The following is an 18861-nucleotide window of genomic DNA, read 5'->3' as shown; positions in this document are numbered from 1 at the left end:
GAAATGATTCATTTTCATCTGCTTTCTAGATTTGTACATCTCAGTTCATAAAGTAAAGCTTGTGGATAGTGCAGTTTTCTAAATGCTGCAATTTTGCAGCCATTACCACTACAAAGAAGTTTGGATAAGGGATTTTTTTCTCTGTTAAAATAGCTCCTGTTTCTGTAGAAATTTCATTTTTAAATCAAACTGTGATGGATGAGTTATCATAATTCAAGTAACTATTTCTTTTTTTTTCTATCAGATATTCATTGTCATGCAGTAGTAGTAAAAACATCAAAGATGCAGCAAGCTTATGAAGTACTACTTTCTAAAAGAAATGGGAGGCATTTTCATCTTTATTATTGCACTTTCAGTTATGCAAACATTTTGCTAATATAAACAGTTATGTCCCGTATAAATTTGGTCTTTTGATTTTGTTGGGTAAATTACATAGTAGGTACAGCACTGGGTACAAGTGGTCCAAACTAAGATAAGAGACCAAAATAAAATTCTAAATCTTAAAAGAAACTGGGTTTGTGCACAAACATTTTGTGCCTTGATCTAATATTAACATGATGTCTGTGTAAAATGACAAAAAGAACCAGTGATGAATCACGCTGTATTTTCCATCATTCCAGATTGCTAATTGTGTTCTTTCCAAGAAGTCTGAATGAATTACTGTATACATTTGCCATCATGTATACATGACAGTCGTTTCACTGTTAGAGATTTCACGAATTAAAATGGGAAACAGAAGCTTAAGTTATTTTCCTTATCAAAACTGTGTTCCTTGGAACCGCAGTATTCTGATGATTTTTGTGCCCTTGTACATTGGATGGCATAAGCTGTGTATAGTTTAGGGGATCCTTCCTAATTACAGGAAGGTATTGCTTTCCTCATCACTGTGATCTGACCTGTGACAAATCTGTACTATCCACTATGTACATGGCTCACAAGTCAATTACAAACAAACTGAATGGTGCTGGTGCTGCAATCTTAGTGCTGGTGCTAAAATCTCTTCAGAATAGTCGTCATGATGTAAAAGTTGGTTTAACCACTTGAAGGAGCGTTGAAGGGCATGATTGTGTTTTGAAATGTGAGGATATGAGATTTGGGGGGGGCCAGGGGCAGAATGATACGGTTTGGCTCTGTGTCCCCACCCAAATCTCACCTTGAATTGTAATTCCCATAATCCCCATGTGTCAAGGGCAGGACCAGGTGGAGGCAATTGAATCACTGGGACGATTTCTCCCATCCTGTTCTAGTGATAACGAGTGAGTCTCACAAGATCTGATGGTTTTATAAGGTGTGTCATTTCCCCTGCTGGTACTCATTCTCTCTCCTGCTGCCCTGAGAAGAGGTGTCTTCTGCCATGATTGTAAGTTTCCTGAGGCATTCTCAGTCATGCAGAACTGTGAGTTGATTAAACCTCTTTTCTTTGTAAATGATCAGTCTTGGGTATTTCATTTAGCAGTGTGAGAACAAACTGATACAAGTGGGGAATAGAAGTCTCTGTAATTTATTAACACCCAATTTTTCAATTTTATTTACCATTTATTTATTTAATCCACCCTAAATTTCTTCCTGTATTATTTTGACCTCACTATTTTCTTTCATCTCAAATGTTTTTCTAGGCTCCATTATTCAAAATGTTAAGAATCTTTCAAGAATCTCCAGATCAATTGCTACATTTTAAGTCTTCATATTTTTCTAATAAGTACCTCACCCATGCTGAAAGTAAGCCCTTTCCACATTAAATCTTCATGCTTCTATTCTTTAATTCTCTTCTGGAATGTATCTTTTAAAAACATATATATTATGCACATTTGTAGTTGTCTTATCCTCAATACTAATTTTTTTGTTCTTTTTCCCAGCTATGTAGCCTTGTATGTGGTAGTTACTAAGTAACTTTTACTGTGTGGATGAGATACAAATGGATGTTGACAATATATTAGTTGAATGACCAGCCGTGGAACTGATTTGTGTTCCTTAAGATATGTGTGTCAAATACATTTAATTACAGATGGTAAGCAGAGCAAATATGAGGAGAGACATTAGGGATAGAAAATATTTCAATATTTTTGATTAATATTGATGTAAAAATCCTCAATGAAATACTAGCAAACTGAATACAGCAGTACATCAAAAAGTTTATCCACAATGAGTAAGTAGGCTTTATCCATGGGATGCAAGGTTCAACACACACATATCAATAAATGTGATTCACCAAACACAACTGAATACAAAAACCACATGATTATCTCAGTAAATACAGAAAAGACTTTTGATAAAATTCAACTAACATTCTTGTTAAAAACTCTCAATAAACTAGATACTGAAGGATTATACCTCAAAATAATAAGCGCCATATATGACAAACCCACAGCCGACATCATTCTGGATTGGCAAAAGCTGGAAGCATTCCCCATGGAAACCAACAAAGACAAGGTTGCCCTTTCTCACTACTCCTATTCAATGTGGTATTGGACGTTTTGGCTAGGGTAATCAGGCAAGAGAAAAAAATAAAGGACCTCCAAATAGGTAGAGAGGAAGTCAAGCTATCCCTGTTTGCAGAAGACATGATCCTATAGCTGGAACATCCCGTAGATTCAGCCCAAAATCTTCTAAAGGTGGTAAATAACCTCAGTAAAGTCTCACGATACAAAGTAAATATGCAAAAATCACTAGCATTTCTATACACCAACAATAATCAAGCCAAGAGCCAAGTCAGAATGACCTCTCATTCACAATTGCTACAAGAATAATAAAATACCTAGAAATACAGCTAACTAGGTAGGTGAAAGATCGCTACAAGGAGAACTATGAACCACTGCTCAAAGAAATCAGAGAAGACACAAACAAATGGAAAAAAAAAATTTCATGCTCATGGATAGGGAAAATCAGTATCATTAAAATGGCGATGGTTCCCAAAGCAATTTAAAGATTCAGTGCTATGCCTATTAAACTACCATTGACATTCTTCAAAGAACTAGAAAAAAACTATTTAAAAATTTGTATGAAACCAGAAAAGAGCCTGAGTATTTTTAAACAGGCTGCAATGCCATTTTAATGATTAGTGTTAGCTGTAATTTTTGTTACAGATGACTACCTTTTAGGGGTGTAGAAATGTTAAGATACATTTCTGGTATCATGATATGTATTTTATTTGAGTGTAATTAAAAATACAATAGAAAACAATTAGTACTTACTCAAGTGATTTGATACTTGGAATGCAATTTTAGGGACTGATTTCAGCACCTTGGCCAGAGCAATGTGATGGAGGATGTTTTTGTTCACTTTCTGCACCTTGGATTCAAGAGGACAATCGGTACGCTTCCTCATACCAATAAATTTATGTTCTGGAGTAAATCGCCAGGAGGCTGAGACAGAAGAATCACTTGACCCTGAGAGGCGGAGGTTGCAGTGAGCTGAGATGGAGTCATTGCACTCCAACCTGGGTGACAAGAGTGAAATTTCATCTCAAAAGAAAAAAAAAAAGAGTCACTGGCAAAGAGATGTAAGAGCCAACTATAATCATTTTGTAAGTATCCACTAAAGTCTTCAGACAGTTTTACTTTAATAACCATCCTTTTAAAATAACTAATCAACCGTAGAGCCTTAGGGTTGAAGAGAACATTAAAAAATTACCTAATCCAAACTCCTTTCTCTCATTGCCCAGGGACGAATACCTGTGCTGAAGTAACTTTTTTCTGATTACAAATTTGTCCGTAAATTAAAGTTCTTTTTATCATTGCAAATAAGCTTGTTAAAAATGACATTTTCTTATACAATAGATTATTTAGTAGAAATTATCAGGGGACCAATGTTCTATATCTAGTTTTTTCATGTAAATTGGACTAAGTAATACTGAAATTCTGGATGTAAGATTTTTTGTTTCATAAAATGAAACAGAGTTGTAATGATACTGATGGTACTATAGTTGCATGTATATTATTCTTTTATGAAAGTAATGTGATCACAGTATGATCAGGACTCACAATCTGTCAAACTGCTTACAAAGGCATACCCTTCCTAATTGAAAAGACTTAGGATCCTTCCTGAAAAGTGAGGTTATTCTCAGTGTTAATAAACCAGAGAAGAAATGTGCCTCCTTGGACTGGATACTTTAATGCTTTCAAGTGTGCACATAAAAATATGTTATTTTTAGTCTTGCTCACATAAGAGTTAAAATGTTTAGGAGGGAATTTCTGAATGGTACATGTTAAAGTGGTACCATTCATGTAGAAATACATTAGTGCTAGGATTAAGTAATCTAGTCTATGCAAAAATAAAAGACAGTGGACTGCCTTTCTTTTCTCTATCATATCCTCCTTCTTTCCCTTATTTTCAGATTTATATATTAATAATAAATTAAAATACAATGTGCACTAGAAATAATGAAAAAAGATAACCACAGAAAGATAAGAAATATGTGTGCTGTAAGTCAAGTTATTTTACTCTTCTTTGTTTTTATTTTCTTTTCTTCTATGTTGGGATTGCCAACAATTTTAAGAGTTACAATATATACTAAAATACCACACAAAACAGTCATAAAATAATAATAGTTATATATGTTGATATTAGAACATGCATAATGAATTCACATATTCAAAAACTAGTCAATTCTGCACAACAAACAGCCAGTTTATTTAACAAATCAATGCTGTATAGAAAAGTATTAAATAGGTTTGGCTATTATAAAATAAAAGAGTCTTACCAAATAAAAGTTTTACTAAGAAGTAAATATTAAACTATATTAAGGGCCGGGCATGGTGGCTCAAGCCTGTAATCCCAGCACTTTGGGAGGCCGAGACCGGCGGATCACGAGGTCAGGAGATCGAGACCATCCTGGCTAACACGGTGAAACCCCGTCTCTACTAAAAATACAAAAAACTAGCCGGGCGAGGTGGCGGGCGCCTGTAGTCCCAGCTACTCGGGAGACTGAGGCAGGAGAATGGCGTAAACCCAAGAGGCGGAGCTTGCAGTGAGCTGAGATCCGGCCACTGCACTCCAGCCTGAGCGACAGAGCGAGACTCCGTCTCCAAAACAAAAACAAAAACAAAAACAAAACAAAACAAAAAACTATATTAAGGAATTAATTTTGTCAGACAAGATAAGGACCTAGTGGTTACTTTAAAAGTTCTTATTAATTGAACATATATATTACAGTGACTTGGGTGAAATGGCATGATATCTTATGCCTGTTTTTAAAAACTCAAAATGGTGATCATAATGTAGTAGTGGTTCTGAACAGATCAAAGAAGATGTGAAAATGTTGGTAATTGTTGAAGTACGTGGGGTTCATAAAGGATTTTCCCTATTTTTAGACATGTTTGAAAACTCATACAACAAAAAGAAAAGAAAATCAGCAGTTCCTAAAGTCACTATGCCCATTTCAGTATATTTCTCACCTTTTCTTTTACACATAAATGTGTATTTTAAAAAATACTTCTCATCTTTGCTTCTACACATAAATGTGTGTGCGTTTTTGCTCCATGTGTATTGCTATGTGTGTTTAGTTTTGTTTTCTAATATGTATCATACAAGCGTATGTGAATAAAAAATATACCAATGTTTTGTAAAAATAAATGATTATCTTTCTCTCATAATGCTAAGGGAACAAGAGTCTTATCAGATATCATATATTGAAGTAAAGAACATGCCTTATGGGTCGAATATATATATTGATGGCAGTAATAATTACAGGGAAAGAGATCAATTCAAGAGCAAAATGATACCATGTTGAAGAGTCATCATAGCTGATTGGCCACAAATTTCCACTCTCAGAGTCTCTGTCAGTTGCTCAATTACCTACTTTCTGATAGCACTTTTCACAGGAGTTATATGCAGTTGATCTATGTGGTTTAGAAAATCTTTTACAGTTCTTGTAATTTGCATTTTCAGCCTTTCTTGTTCTACCTTAATGTGTTTCTTTATAGATGATCATAATAGTAGTGATTATAATAATTAACATTTCTGCATCTTACCTAGTATGTGTCAGGACTAGTTCTAAATATTTCAATGTAACTCATTCAATCATTGTGTCAAAACTTGAGTTAAGCACTATAGTGTTGCCAATATTACAAATGAGGCAAAGTTCTAAAGGTTAAATAATCTGCATAAAGCCATGTAACTGTTAAGTAGAAAATTAGCATCTATTCTAATTAGTGTGGATATGAGCCTTTGGGGGAACTTAACAACTGATTATCTTACATTTGGGTTGAATCTAGGCATAATAGGGAGTCTGCTTTAATCAGCCTTTGTGAAGTTAAGGGCTAAATGCTTCTAAAATCATTCAATATGTCAGCATTCCTCAAAATGTTGGTTATAACAGACTCCAAAGCCTATTGATTAAATTTAAAATCCATGGATAAAATGATCGGTATAAACATATTCTTAGTTTTTTCATATTTAATAAGATTAATATTATTTATATGGTAAAAATGCTTTTTTCTTTCATCTTTTATGTATATGCCTTTATACCTAGACAAGCTGAGCCATCCATCTGTCATGTGGTAGAGGGGTTAAACTGTTACAGTAGTCATACAAAGGAAAAAATGTTTATCAATATTTTGCATAAAAATAATTTTTTGACAGTCTCTATTTTGCCAAAATTATATTGAAAAAATCAGCCCATGATGATGGAATGAGCATCAGGAAAAATAGACATTGTATAAGATTTCTAGATGAGCAATAACTTTATCATCTTATTAGCATGTAGAGAAAGCACAAAGAGAAATATTAAAGGCTTCAAATATATACAATACATTTGAATACACTTAACAGAAATCACTGCTGTTTGCATTTTCCAATTATTTGGAGGAAAAAAGAGGAAAAGGAGGGATTGATAAATTAGCTTACTTTGTTATCTGCAATATGTAGGAGATTCCCTCTTTCTCTGATAATAAATTACCCTATAAAATATTATCCTTGGATAAAATAGGTATAGATTATATCTATAATGAGAAAATAATGTACATTATTTACAAAATAAACCACTCAACTCAAATACTCAAAATTCAAGACTCTCATCAGTTGGCAGAATTGACTAGAGAGCTTAGGGGACTCAATGACAATTTTTTAACAAAGAAAAAAAAATAGGTGTTAGCTCTGTTGATTGCAGTAATTTTATTAACTTAAACTTCCAAATCAACCCTGAAAATTCGTATGTCTACCAGAATTTTCTTGAGTTTTATTTTCAGAATTTTCCTGGGTTTTATTTCAATACATGAGAGCTATACCAAATTTAGGTTTGCAGATGTGTTAATATCAAATATAAGATTTTGCATCATGAGGCAACAAATTATTTAAAGGCAGTGCCATTAGTCCATTCTCACACTGGTATGAAGAACTACCTAAGATTATGTAACTGCAGAACTGGGAGTCAATTAAACCTCTTCTCTTCATAAATTAGAAGTCCAAGGTAGTTCTTTATAGCAGTGTGGAAACAGATTAAGAAAATAATGATAAGGTCTAGGGCTTTTTTTCTTTTGCTATTTATTTCAAAACTTTTTTTTTTTTTTTTTTTTTTTTTTTTTTTTTTTTTTTGAGACTGAGTCTCGCTCTGTTCCCCAGACTGGAGTGCAGTGGTGTGATCATGGCTCACTGCAACCTCCACCTCTCAGGTTCAAGCGATTCTCATGCCTCAGCCACCTGACTAGCTGGGATTACAGGCATGTGCCACCACTCCTGGCTAATTTTTGTATTGTTAGTAAGGACATGGTTTCATCATGTTGGCCAGGCTGGTCTGGAACTCCTGACAAGTGATCCACCTGCCTCGGCCTCCCAAAGTGCTGGGATTATAGATGTGAGCCACTGCACTGGGCCTCAAAACTCTTAAAAGTGTAAATATGTTTTTAAAAACAAGTACAGTTTCCGGAAATAAGCAGTGAAAACTTGTAGCCACAAGAGATTCCCACATTATATGTATAATGTATATGTATGTACGTTATATCTGTATAGTGTATATGTATGTATAGTTACATTATATGTAATAAAGAATGTTGCGCTGGGCGCTGTGGCTCATGCCTGTAATCCTAGCACTTTGGGAGGCCGAGGCAGGTGGATTATCTGAGCTCAGGAGTTCAAGATAAGCCTGAGCAACATGGAGAAAACCAGCTTCTACCAAAAATACACAAATGTAGCCAGGTGTGATGGCATGCACCTGTGATCCCAGCTACTTGGGAGGCTGAGGTGGGAGGATCGCTTGAACCCAGGAGGTGGAGGTTGCAGTGAGCCAAGATTGCATCACTGCACTCCAACCTGGGTTACAGAGTGAGACCCCATCTCAACAACAACAACTACAACAAAAAATAAATAAAAGAAAGAAAGAAAAGAAAAAAGGAAATTGGAAGTAACCTTCATATGAAGAGGTGATTAGTTAAATATGTTATAGTACATTCACAAAATAGCCATACCATGCATTAATTGAAAATCATATTGTGGAAAAATTTTAATAACCTGCAAAATGATAGTTTTTTATGAAAAAAGTAATTATAAAATTACTATTTGATATATATAATATATATACAGATTCACATATACCTATGTGTGTATATAAAATTTATTACACATTTCAACACCGTTTTACAAAAATTTTGTAAATTCATACTCAAATATCTTAACTGAAGTAATATGTGGAAATGTAAAGTTGTAGGCTTTGACATATTTATTTGGTGATTTATGACTTGCTGATGAGCACCTAATGATTGCTGAAAGAAGTTCATAGAAACTCTAATTTGTTTTACTGTTCATTTGTGCTCCAGTTCATCTCAAAAAACCTACCCTGTTTATTCGTCCTACTAATTTTTCACTTTCAACAGACACTTTTGAGTCCATTTATTGGGAGACCTCAATTCATTGGAATATTAAGATAAATTAGCTTTATTTTTCCCTTTGGCTGATTTTAGCTTTGCTATGTTGAATTATACTTTCTATTTTGAGGTAAATATCATAAATATTAGGTCACTTTTGTCCATGAAACTGAGTCCATGTGTTTTAAACTTTAAGCTTTTAACTGATTGAACTGATAATATTATAACTGATCTCCCTCTTCCAATATGGGTTAAACGTGTGGTCCAAGGCACTTAAGAATGGAGGAGAAGGTCCATTGTTGACATACTTTGTTTTCGTGTCTTATAATTGGATTCATATCTAGCAAATAAAATGAAGTTTAGCCTGTTCTTACTCATGGTTGCTGCTTCCCTGGATAACATGACTAGCTATTGATGTCCTTTATCTGGCAGAAATAAAAATGCTGTTTTTCCCCACGTATTGTGGACATATGTCTTGGTTTGGTGACAATAACCTAGGGTTATATCTATTGCCCCAATGTAACTTCCAGTTCAGTATTTGTCACTCTAGAAATGTCATAGTTTGGACAATAAATTATATAGTTATGCTCCTGGTGTGATATATTTGTAGGGTCTTTCTAGGGACCTGAAAAACTTCTACATAGCTTTACCTTGACCATTTCTCACAGCTCCTTCTCCTAACTTCAGCTCACACTACCAGATATCTAATCTACAGACTCTTGCAGCTCAGATCATTGCCTGGGAGATGGGTGGGAACCATAAAGATGTCTCAAGTTTATTGAACAGAAGCTTCTGCTGAACTTCTGCAGTGCTTCATCAACCACAGTAATTATTTTGTCTTGAAAAATGTTGGGAATCCAGGTTACTCTGCTGTCTCCTCTTTCATTGCCCTGACATCCAGGTCATGTTGCTGCAGCCCATGACTATATGAGGAAAAAAGTTTACATTCCCTTTCTTGCCATCATTCCTCATCTTCACATGATTCTCTTGCATACCTCCATTTGCCTGCAAAGGAGAAGTTTCCTCACCCTCTTCTAATGGGGAAAGGGTTAGGAAGGTTAGGATAGGCTTTTTTCTCATTGTATGTTCCAGAAAGATGATGCCCATTACCGTATACTCTCCCTAGTCCTCATGTTATACATGCAGCACTGTTAAGATCTTTACATAAATATAGGAATATCATGTTTAAAAAATGACCTATAATTTTGAAACAAAACTGGTGGATATGCATCAAGCTGGTAATTTTCACTACCTACGTTCCCATAATTTTGTCTATAAAGGGTATGCCCACCTCAGTCTTGAAAAATTGAAAACCTTTAAAAAGGACATCTCTGTAAGTTGGATACCTTTAATAGTTACCAGATTGATACCAGTGTCAATCGGCATGAAAACTGATGCTTTAAGGATACAGATAACATATCTAAGCTATTGTCTTGACTCCTTTGGATTTGATATACACTACTTCCCTTTTATTATCGATAAAACATTCATAGAAGCTGTGTGTTTCATTGTACAGAAGCTTCTGCTGCATTTCAAGTATATATACACCATTTTATAAAAATCCACCCTGCAGTCAACTGGAAAAGTTACCATTCTCTACATAGGCCCCACACTTTGTGCTGTTAAGCTGTTTGTTCTACCTCTACCTCTACTTGTTGCAATTATAACTTTATATCCAATGAATGTTTCTGATATCATGCCATCAGTGAATCCTTTCCTAGTTTCCCTCCACTTACCAACTGGTAAACTCTTTGAAGACATGAGCTATAGTGCCTACCTGGAACATAAAATTTCACTTTGAAGACAATAGGAAAACAGTGGGCATTTGTTGCATTGAATCAGTAAAAATATCTCTAACTGATTTAATAGTGTTGCATTTTATGAAATGTGAAGCTTTTCATTTGAGAATTAATTTGAAATGGATTTTTACTCTATATGAAGGCAAAGATTGAGGATATATGACAGAAATTTAACATATACACAGTCCTTAAAAGTTATAAGATTTTCTCACAAAACTGGTAAACATATAGGGCAAACGTTATCATCTCCATTTTACATGTGGACACACTGAGACTGAGAAAAGTTAAATTAATTCCCAAGATTGATAGTTACGAGTGGAGGAACCTACTTTTTATACTGCAGTCTTTGTCCATAATATCACTGTGCTGTACAAAAGGCAGTGGGAATCTCTGTATTCTGATCAACTGACATAAATAAATCCTAGTAATTACTATACATACTAAATGGTCTTCTAGAAGCCCGTTTCAAGGTCATAGAAAGGATATTTCTATTCATCATCTAGGGCTATTCTGAGCCACCAGCCATTTTTACTCTTATTGTTAACAGGATGGCTCCCAAGAAACCTGATTCATCCTTTATCATTTCAAAAGGAAGCAGCATGCTGATTGCAACTATTGTTGAAATTTGGAGGGAGGACAACAGGATGGGCTAGGTGGGACTAGTCATGGTTCTGAAAAACAATGGAAGAAAAGGCTAAGGCCCTGGAAATATGGTGCTCTAATTCCCCAAGGAGACTTAGATTCCTGGGATGCGCACACAGCTCTATTCATGGGAGGGGCCACCTGGCATTGTGCAGATGCCACTTCCAGGTTCCACCCAAGACTCCCTGTGGGCCAGGGGGTGGAAGAAGAATAACTCTGTGGCTTCTGGAATACGGCACATCCTAGGAGAGCAAAATGAAAGGAAGGTGTGTTTTGCCTTTTGCCTGATTATAACAAGGGACTCTGAATTCTCAGTGCATACTCATTACAGAGCTTTTCTTGCTCTCAACTTCACAGCAACTGGAGGGCCCTGAGGGAATCTTTATAAAGCTCCTGAGACAGTTGGGCCTTGTCCCTGAGGGGCTAGTCATTTGGGATTAAGGACTCTTGAAATGAGAAATTACCTAGAAATACCCTTCCTATGCCTTATTATTTCAAATTATAAGCTTGGCGTAGAAATAAGAAACAACAACACAAACATCAGTCATGTTCCTGAAAAGGTATCAATTAACCCCTGATTTCCAAAGTGTGAGGATAGACTGTCTTTAGTGCGTTAGAACGAGTCAGCTTTAAATATGACTATTCACTGTTTTACTTTCCCTTTGAGTTATACTGAAAGGGAATGACAGTAAAGGGAGTAATGCTATTACTTGAACAGGTATAAAATTTATTTTCTGTATTAAAGGAAGAAGAGAAAGACTTTCGTAAGGATCATTTATACACTGCTACTTTAGGGTTTAATATTAGTAGTAGTAATTGAGAAAGAGATTTCTTTCCCTTTACTTTATTTGAATTTTTTGGTTTAAGGAGCATATTAATACTTTTGACCATGATACCCCACCTTGTCCATCCTACTCTCCTCATCCAAATTTCTGAAATGGTTTTCAATTGAAAGAACACATTCCTCAGCCCTGGGCCCAGTACAAACACATATCTCAACTTCCTGGGCCCAACACAAACACATTCACACATTCCTCAGCCCTGGGCCCAGTACAAACACATTCCTCCATATATCTCAACTTCCTGGGCCCAGTACAAACACACCATATATCTCAACTTCCTGGGCCCAGTACAAACACACCATATATCTCAACTTCCTGGGCCTAGTACAAACACACCATATATCTCAACTTTGGGAAAACACCACCTGGAGAGACCCCCAATAAGGTCACAACTGTTTGTGGCTTTACTGAAAGCACGGGAACCGATAGAAAACTGCTAAATGTATAACTTAAAATGTTAACCAATTGTAATGCTGTAACCAAAAGAATTCCCTTGTTCCTCTATAACCTTACATATCCTGTTTACATCGGGCTATAAAAAGTGAGCACATGCGTCGTTCGGGGCCCTCTTGTATGTTGTGGAACGGAAGGACCAAGTTCGAACTTGCAGTAAAGATCCTTGCCGCTTGGCTTTGACTCTGGACTCTGGTGGTCTTCTTTGGGGAATAAACGGTCTGGACATAACACAATGTGTACACTTCTCTCTCTTGGAATGATGGAGGATGAATTAGGCCTCTTGTGAACAAGCCTGTTAGCAATCATGAGATTCTTCACACCAGAATATCCTTCTGTTGAAAGCAAGCAAAGGTTTAAGAGCTCCTCCATCCTTTACACTGCTCTCTCTGAGGTTTGTAGTAGTCTCTCACAGTCTGCTGACTGTAAGCATATTTGTTAGTGCCAAATATCATCATGATGTATGATAGTGATAGAGACAGGAGGCAGCCAAGTGTCCCCAGTGAAACCCTGCCTTCAAGCCTAAAACAGCCCAAAGGCTGAAAAACCGGACTGCTGGTTCTGGATGAAGCTTGCCCTTTCCCGATGCATTCTGTCTGAATAATGCCAACCTGGGCATTGGGAGGATGGGGAAGAGCCTGAAGAAGTTTGTGTCCGTTTGCAGGAGTGAGGAGCCTGGCCTCTCCTGTTCCTGTGTGGTGACCTGGGATTTCAATATGGAAGGCAGGAAACCTGCCTGCAGGACTCTTTGCCGAACGTTATTTTTCTTTTTTCCTTTTTGCCTAATAAATTCCACTCTTCACCCTTCTGTGTGTCTGCGATCCTAATCTCTCCTATTCGTGTGACGAAAAACTGGTTTTAGCTGAACAAAGGAGAAAGTTCCGCAACAACAGTAGAAAGGGTATTAGACCTAACGTCAGCACCAGGGTTTATCTTGGGCCTCAACTATTATAATGTGGCCCATATCACACTTAGAACCAGTTTTCTCATCTTTAAAATAGAAATAAAGACATGAAACAATTGTGATAACATGTTTGAAATAACTTATATCAATTACATCCCTATTCAAGGATTATTTAAAGTGAGTGAAGTCTGTTCATAGTTTTCTCCAAGGAAAGAAAAGTACCCCTGTAAGAAAACTAAATAAAATCCACGTTATCCATGACTGATAACAAAATAGTCTCCATATAGAGACAGGTTACTGCCCTGAGATGCAAGTTCCAAATCACTGTCTCTTGATACTAATCTTTCCCTGAGGAAAATATGGTTATATACCTATATAGTGGCCTCAAGATAATCCTGCTCAAAATTTTCGTATGTGGATACCCTAATCTTTTCATAATTCCTCATGGTGTAACTGAAATCAATCTGGAACATTTAACTGAGGCTTTGCTCATTGGAGGTGGAATTTCATAAAACTAGAGAATATTTATGAGATGTTGATTGCTATTTAAGCTCACAGACCTTATCCCAGGTTGGTTTCTGTCACGCTTTTGTATGGTGAGTGTTATCTTAACACCATTTAATAATCTATTCCTAATCATAGCCTTGCTTGAAATCCCAAACCAGATTGCTGACATTTTTTGAGCACATAGATCCAACTCTTCTGGAAATATAAACATCAGTGATGAGAGCCAATTATTCCCTTGCTTTGATTAAGCACGTTTAAATGATGTTCCTCTCATTTACAGCCAAGTTAGTTTTGACACATATTTCATCTTTATATCCTCAGCTGAGCCTGACCCTGAGTCTGTATCTCAGCTGAGGCTATATCTGTTGAATAAATACCTCCATTATTAATCATACTACTATTTCATACACTTGAAAATTGACATGCTTTTTCTTTCAGTGGCAAAATTTACAGAAGAAATGGGTACAGAAAATGTTTTGTTGGTTTGTTGCTCCATTCACTAAAAAATGTTTCCAAAATAAGGGCCAAAAGTAGGATTAAGTAAGTTTTTGTCATTATTTATTAGCTATAAATTCATTACAAAATTGACTCTTACATATCATTAGAAATATTTCAAATCATATAGAAATCATATTATTTAAAATATTAAGTGTTAAATTATATTTAACAATTGCAGGATATTCAATACAAGAATTAAAACTGGATGTCTGGTTATCTCTATAGAACAAAAAATATAGATAAAAATATGAAAAAAGGTTGAGAAACATACTCACACTATATATTTGTAGCTTGAAAACCAATTCTATTTGGTTTAGTGAAATATAAAGAAAAAATCAGAATTTAATATTTACTCTTATGAGAATCTTTTGGTAAACTGAAACACAGGTAAAATTATATACCCTGATCCTACAAGCAAGATGTAATATTTATCAAAAACTTATCACTGGATATAATAACGCTATACTTTTCTCCACATATGTACTACAGGTGAGTTGTTAAATCCATTTGTCATACTTTCTTTAAAAAGTCATTTTCTTGAATTAAGTCAAACAGACAATTTCTTCCACTAATTCATATTGTTCCTTTTCCTCAGATTTTTCAAAATTAGAGGTTAGCATCACTGAAGTCTTGAATAGTCTCATTTATTTAACATCACCTTCATAGCTGAAGTTTAACAACATCCTTTTTTTCCAGATACTAGTGAGATACAAGTATGATTTATCTTTCAGATGGTCAGAGGACATTGGAAAATTTAACAAATTTAAAAAATCGATACTGGATTCTAATTTTTATGTGTGGCTAGTTAAGAGAGTAGTGTACACAGCAGGCACTGGACTCTAAGCCACTTAACATTTGAAAGCCTTATTAATGTACCCTAGAGAAGGGAAAGAACCATTAAGCCCTAAATGCTGAAGACATTAGTCTGACCATAGATATCATACAAAGAAATGCAAACACACAGGATTATGGTTACAAACCAGGAGAAGAAAATCTACTATTAGGGAATGTTAAGCATAATATAAAAATAGTTATCACAATCACAAAAGACTTTATTTTTATTTCCCACTATAGCTTAAAATATGAACTGCGGTTTACTAGAGAGCCATGGTGAAGTCATACAAGTAAAACATACACTCAGGTGAAAGAAATTTTTAATTCTCAAACATGAACAAAATAATTTCCTATACATAATTTAAATGGATATTAAATATTTATAGACATGCTTTCAAAAACATGTGGTAATTGTCTTCCATAATATCATCCATGATATAAGCCAGGAAAACTTATCACATTTTATCCCAAATGTTCTGTAATATCTTTAAACTGGGCCAAAATTAAGTTTCATTTAAAAGCTATCAAAAGCTATGACATTTTGTGTGGTTTTGTTTTAAACACCAAACGCATTGTGCTAAGCCTGGGGGTATCCTCATGGTACTTAACACATGATAAGGCACACAAGGAATGCAAAATAAATATTTGTTAACTGATACATTTCCTTTTACAGCTTGATTATTAGACTTTCAAAATTAGTTATATTACTTTCTCAATTCCTAGTGTACTAAAGTACAGTCATTCTGATTCTTCAATCTCTTATTCTAAAAAGAGACAAATTTCACCAACCAGGGGCACAGACACCAGAATGTAAAAGGCACAGTAATTTATTTTATTTTATTTTTTAGAAAATGGAATGTGTTCTACTTATTAAAGTACTCCAGAGAGTAATATTAATTACTATATTGGATTTTCTTCATAAATTATATTTAAAAGTGGGTGGTAACAAAACTTTATAACAGACTTTTGCTTACATCACCAAAATAAAGCAACAAGCAAACAGCAACAACAACGAAAGGCAGGTCTTTGTTACAAAGAATCCTAACCAACACACTTGACCTGTGAGATATTGATTGTGCAGGATGACTTATTGAGATGTGGAAAAGAGAAAAATGAAAACAGGTTTCAGAATGAAGGATTTCATCATTAATTGAAGTTTGTCCAAAAACCATAGGTGCACACACAGGATGTGTAAATTATTCTGGGAATGATAGGGGTCTTGAGAGACGGGAAAGAAGAAAACTAGCACAAGCACTAAAAATATATGGTTTCAAATTTAGAAATATGAAGTCCTTGATAGCAATATTTATATTCAATCTATCCACACTTATTTAAAAATTCATATGTATCTATTTTTAGATGCAAATTATTCTCACATAGTTAGACTGAGTTAACTGCAAAATGGGCTCTAGGAAAAGAGTACTGTGATCAGAGCAATGATTTCCAATGTTAACTTCAAACGACTTATATTTTTGAATTTTATTAATTGTACATAAAGTTTACCCTACATAATATTTGCAGTGCCTATCTAAAGACTTCTCTTTAGTTTCTTCAATGACCTGAAATTGCCATGTTGGAGTAAATCTGATAGGTCCCAGCCTCAATTCATAGAATATTAGTGATTATCTAGTACAACTTCTGTATTCCACAGCTGGGAAACTGAACCTTCACAAAAGGGAAGTCGTTTTCTCAAAGTCAGAGCAGATGAGTAGGTCTAAGTCTCATGATGGTGGTCACAGTGCCTAAATTGCTTGTATTTTATCATTATCACACAGCATAGTGCCTGGTACAAAGTAGGCATTAGGTATTCTACAGATATCTTGGGTGGACTGATCAATGAAACAATAAATATGTGAATGAATGAATGAAAGAGACAATGGCTGAGCTAGGTTAGTCTATTTTCAGCAATAAGAGTTTGTCAGCATCTGGGTAGTTGCAGACGATGACTAGATTTCTTACCACAGTCCCTCAAAATGTTCTTCTTGGGGTTTAACGTTGGTTAAAGAAAGAATGCTGAGCACATATAGAAGCTGATACATCATGAGGCATTTAAAACTAATTTAAATTCTTTGTAATTTTAAAGTTTATCTGTGATATTGATTGTTAGTGAAGTGACAGTTGTTTTAAGAGACTTTGTCAATGCCACCATGGGGCACTGAACTTTTTGAACTGCCATGAACATAACACTACACACATCCATATTATGTCTTCAGTAGTAGTGGTGATGGGCAAAGACACTTGTTCTACCCCACCCTCAGCTATTTGAACATGCAGTAGTAAGTACCTAAAGCAAAAGTAAGGCTCATTCTAAAGGCAGTTTTCAGAAATGACAAAGGGAGAAAAGTCAAAGGGCTGTGACTGTTTCAACTACTTAAAAGAGGAAAATCTGTTAAACTGGTTATAATTGGAAAAATGTATCTAGGTCTTAAAGGAATATAAAAGAAAATGGAAAATACCTCTTCAAGTGTAGGGCAAAGGGAGGATGGCAATAGCAGGTATTGGCGTGTAAACAAGTCAAATTTAGGTGAAAGAAGCGCGAACATGTTTCATTATGGATTCTTGGAAGCCATTCCCTGCAGATTTAAGTGGGTAATTGAGAGTGACATTTAAAGTGGCAGGAGACAGTCTAAGCAATAGCTTCTGTATTCCACATAGTCAAATTCAAGTGCAAGAGAGGTCTTTGTAAACAGTTCATGGCAGTGCTTTGTGATAAAAAAGAGGGGTCACTAAGACTGCTTAGGGACCCAGGTAAACTTCCAGCCTCCCTCCTCATCTCGACGCACAAAGGCTTGTCCCTGGTGGAAGGAATGAGTTTTCACATTACAATGAGGGCTCAGGGATGTGGAAAATGCCATCTCTGTCTTGTTGGGTGACACATTAGCAGTATAGTAAGGAAGAGTTTTCAGCCCCACTGGGGGATTTGAAAGTTGAGAAAGGCTGTGGAAATCTTCTCCATGAGTGGCAGTGCTGTGCAAGGGGGTTGTTCTGTCACCTCTATAGTCAAGTGGCATATCCTCTCTGGGGACATTTTTATAATCAACTGCATCATCCGGAAATTGGGAAAATGTGCTGGTGACTCTTCTGGGACGAGATGCGAGGGCACTGTAGTTAGCTGGTAAGGTGTCATCGATAGTGTCAAGGTCTTTTAACCCAAGTGTTTGAAGGACCCAGGGATCCACAGGGGGCCCAACTTGTTCTTCACAGTTAGCAAATTCACTAGAGAGGTTTCTTTTGGCATTTTTGGGATGGGGAATCTCAGCAGGAGAGTATCTTTGTTCTTTGGATTTTCTCTTCCCCTTCCTGAATTTTCCACATGCTTTGGAGAACTCATCAGATGAGAGCAATTTCTAGGGAAGTGATATTTGAAAGTTATACTTTTTTCATATATTTACTAGTTAACTAAATTATTTCAAAAAAAATGATTAAGTTTCTCTTCACACACAAGTAAGATAGATTGGATTAGCTTGTTTGTAAAGTAAAATCTGTGATGACAAGTACTGCCTAAAAACTCTAAATCATATTTTTTACTCAGTTTTCTTAAACGTTGAAAGGACCAGATGATATTTTTAAGATTTCAGCACAGGCAA

The 18861-nt window shown here is 35.5% G+C and overlaps 1 protein-coding gene across 1 annotated transcript in view; it reads right to left on the bottom strand.

Moving 5' to 3' along the window:
- Positions 1–15577: 15577 nt before the first annotated feature.
- GMNC (geminin coiled-coil domain containing) overlaps positions 15578–18861 on the bottom strand; it is a 9953-nt gene continuing 6669 nt past the window's right edge. The window contains exon 5 of the mRNA XM_011961235.1: positions 15578–18621. Within this exon, the coding sequence (XP_011816625.1) occupies positions 18001–18621 (621 nt within the window). The 3' untranslated portion in view covers positions 15578–18000. The remainder of the gene's footprint in view (positions 18622–18861) is intronic.

The sequence above is a fragment of the Colobus angolensis genome, unplaced genomic scaffold (assembly GCF_000951035.1).
Source record: "Colobus angolensis palliatus isolate OR3802 unplaced genomic scaffold, Cang.pa_1.0 Scaffold54, whole genome shotgun sequence".
Taxonomy (NCBI): domain Eukaryota; kingdom Metazoa; phylum Chordata; class Mammalia; order Primates; family Cercopithecidae; genus Colobus; species Colobus angolensis.
This window is presented reverse-complemented; position numbering and strand designations above follow the sequence as displayed.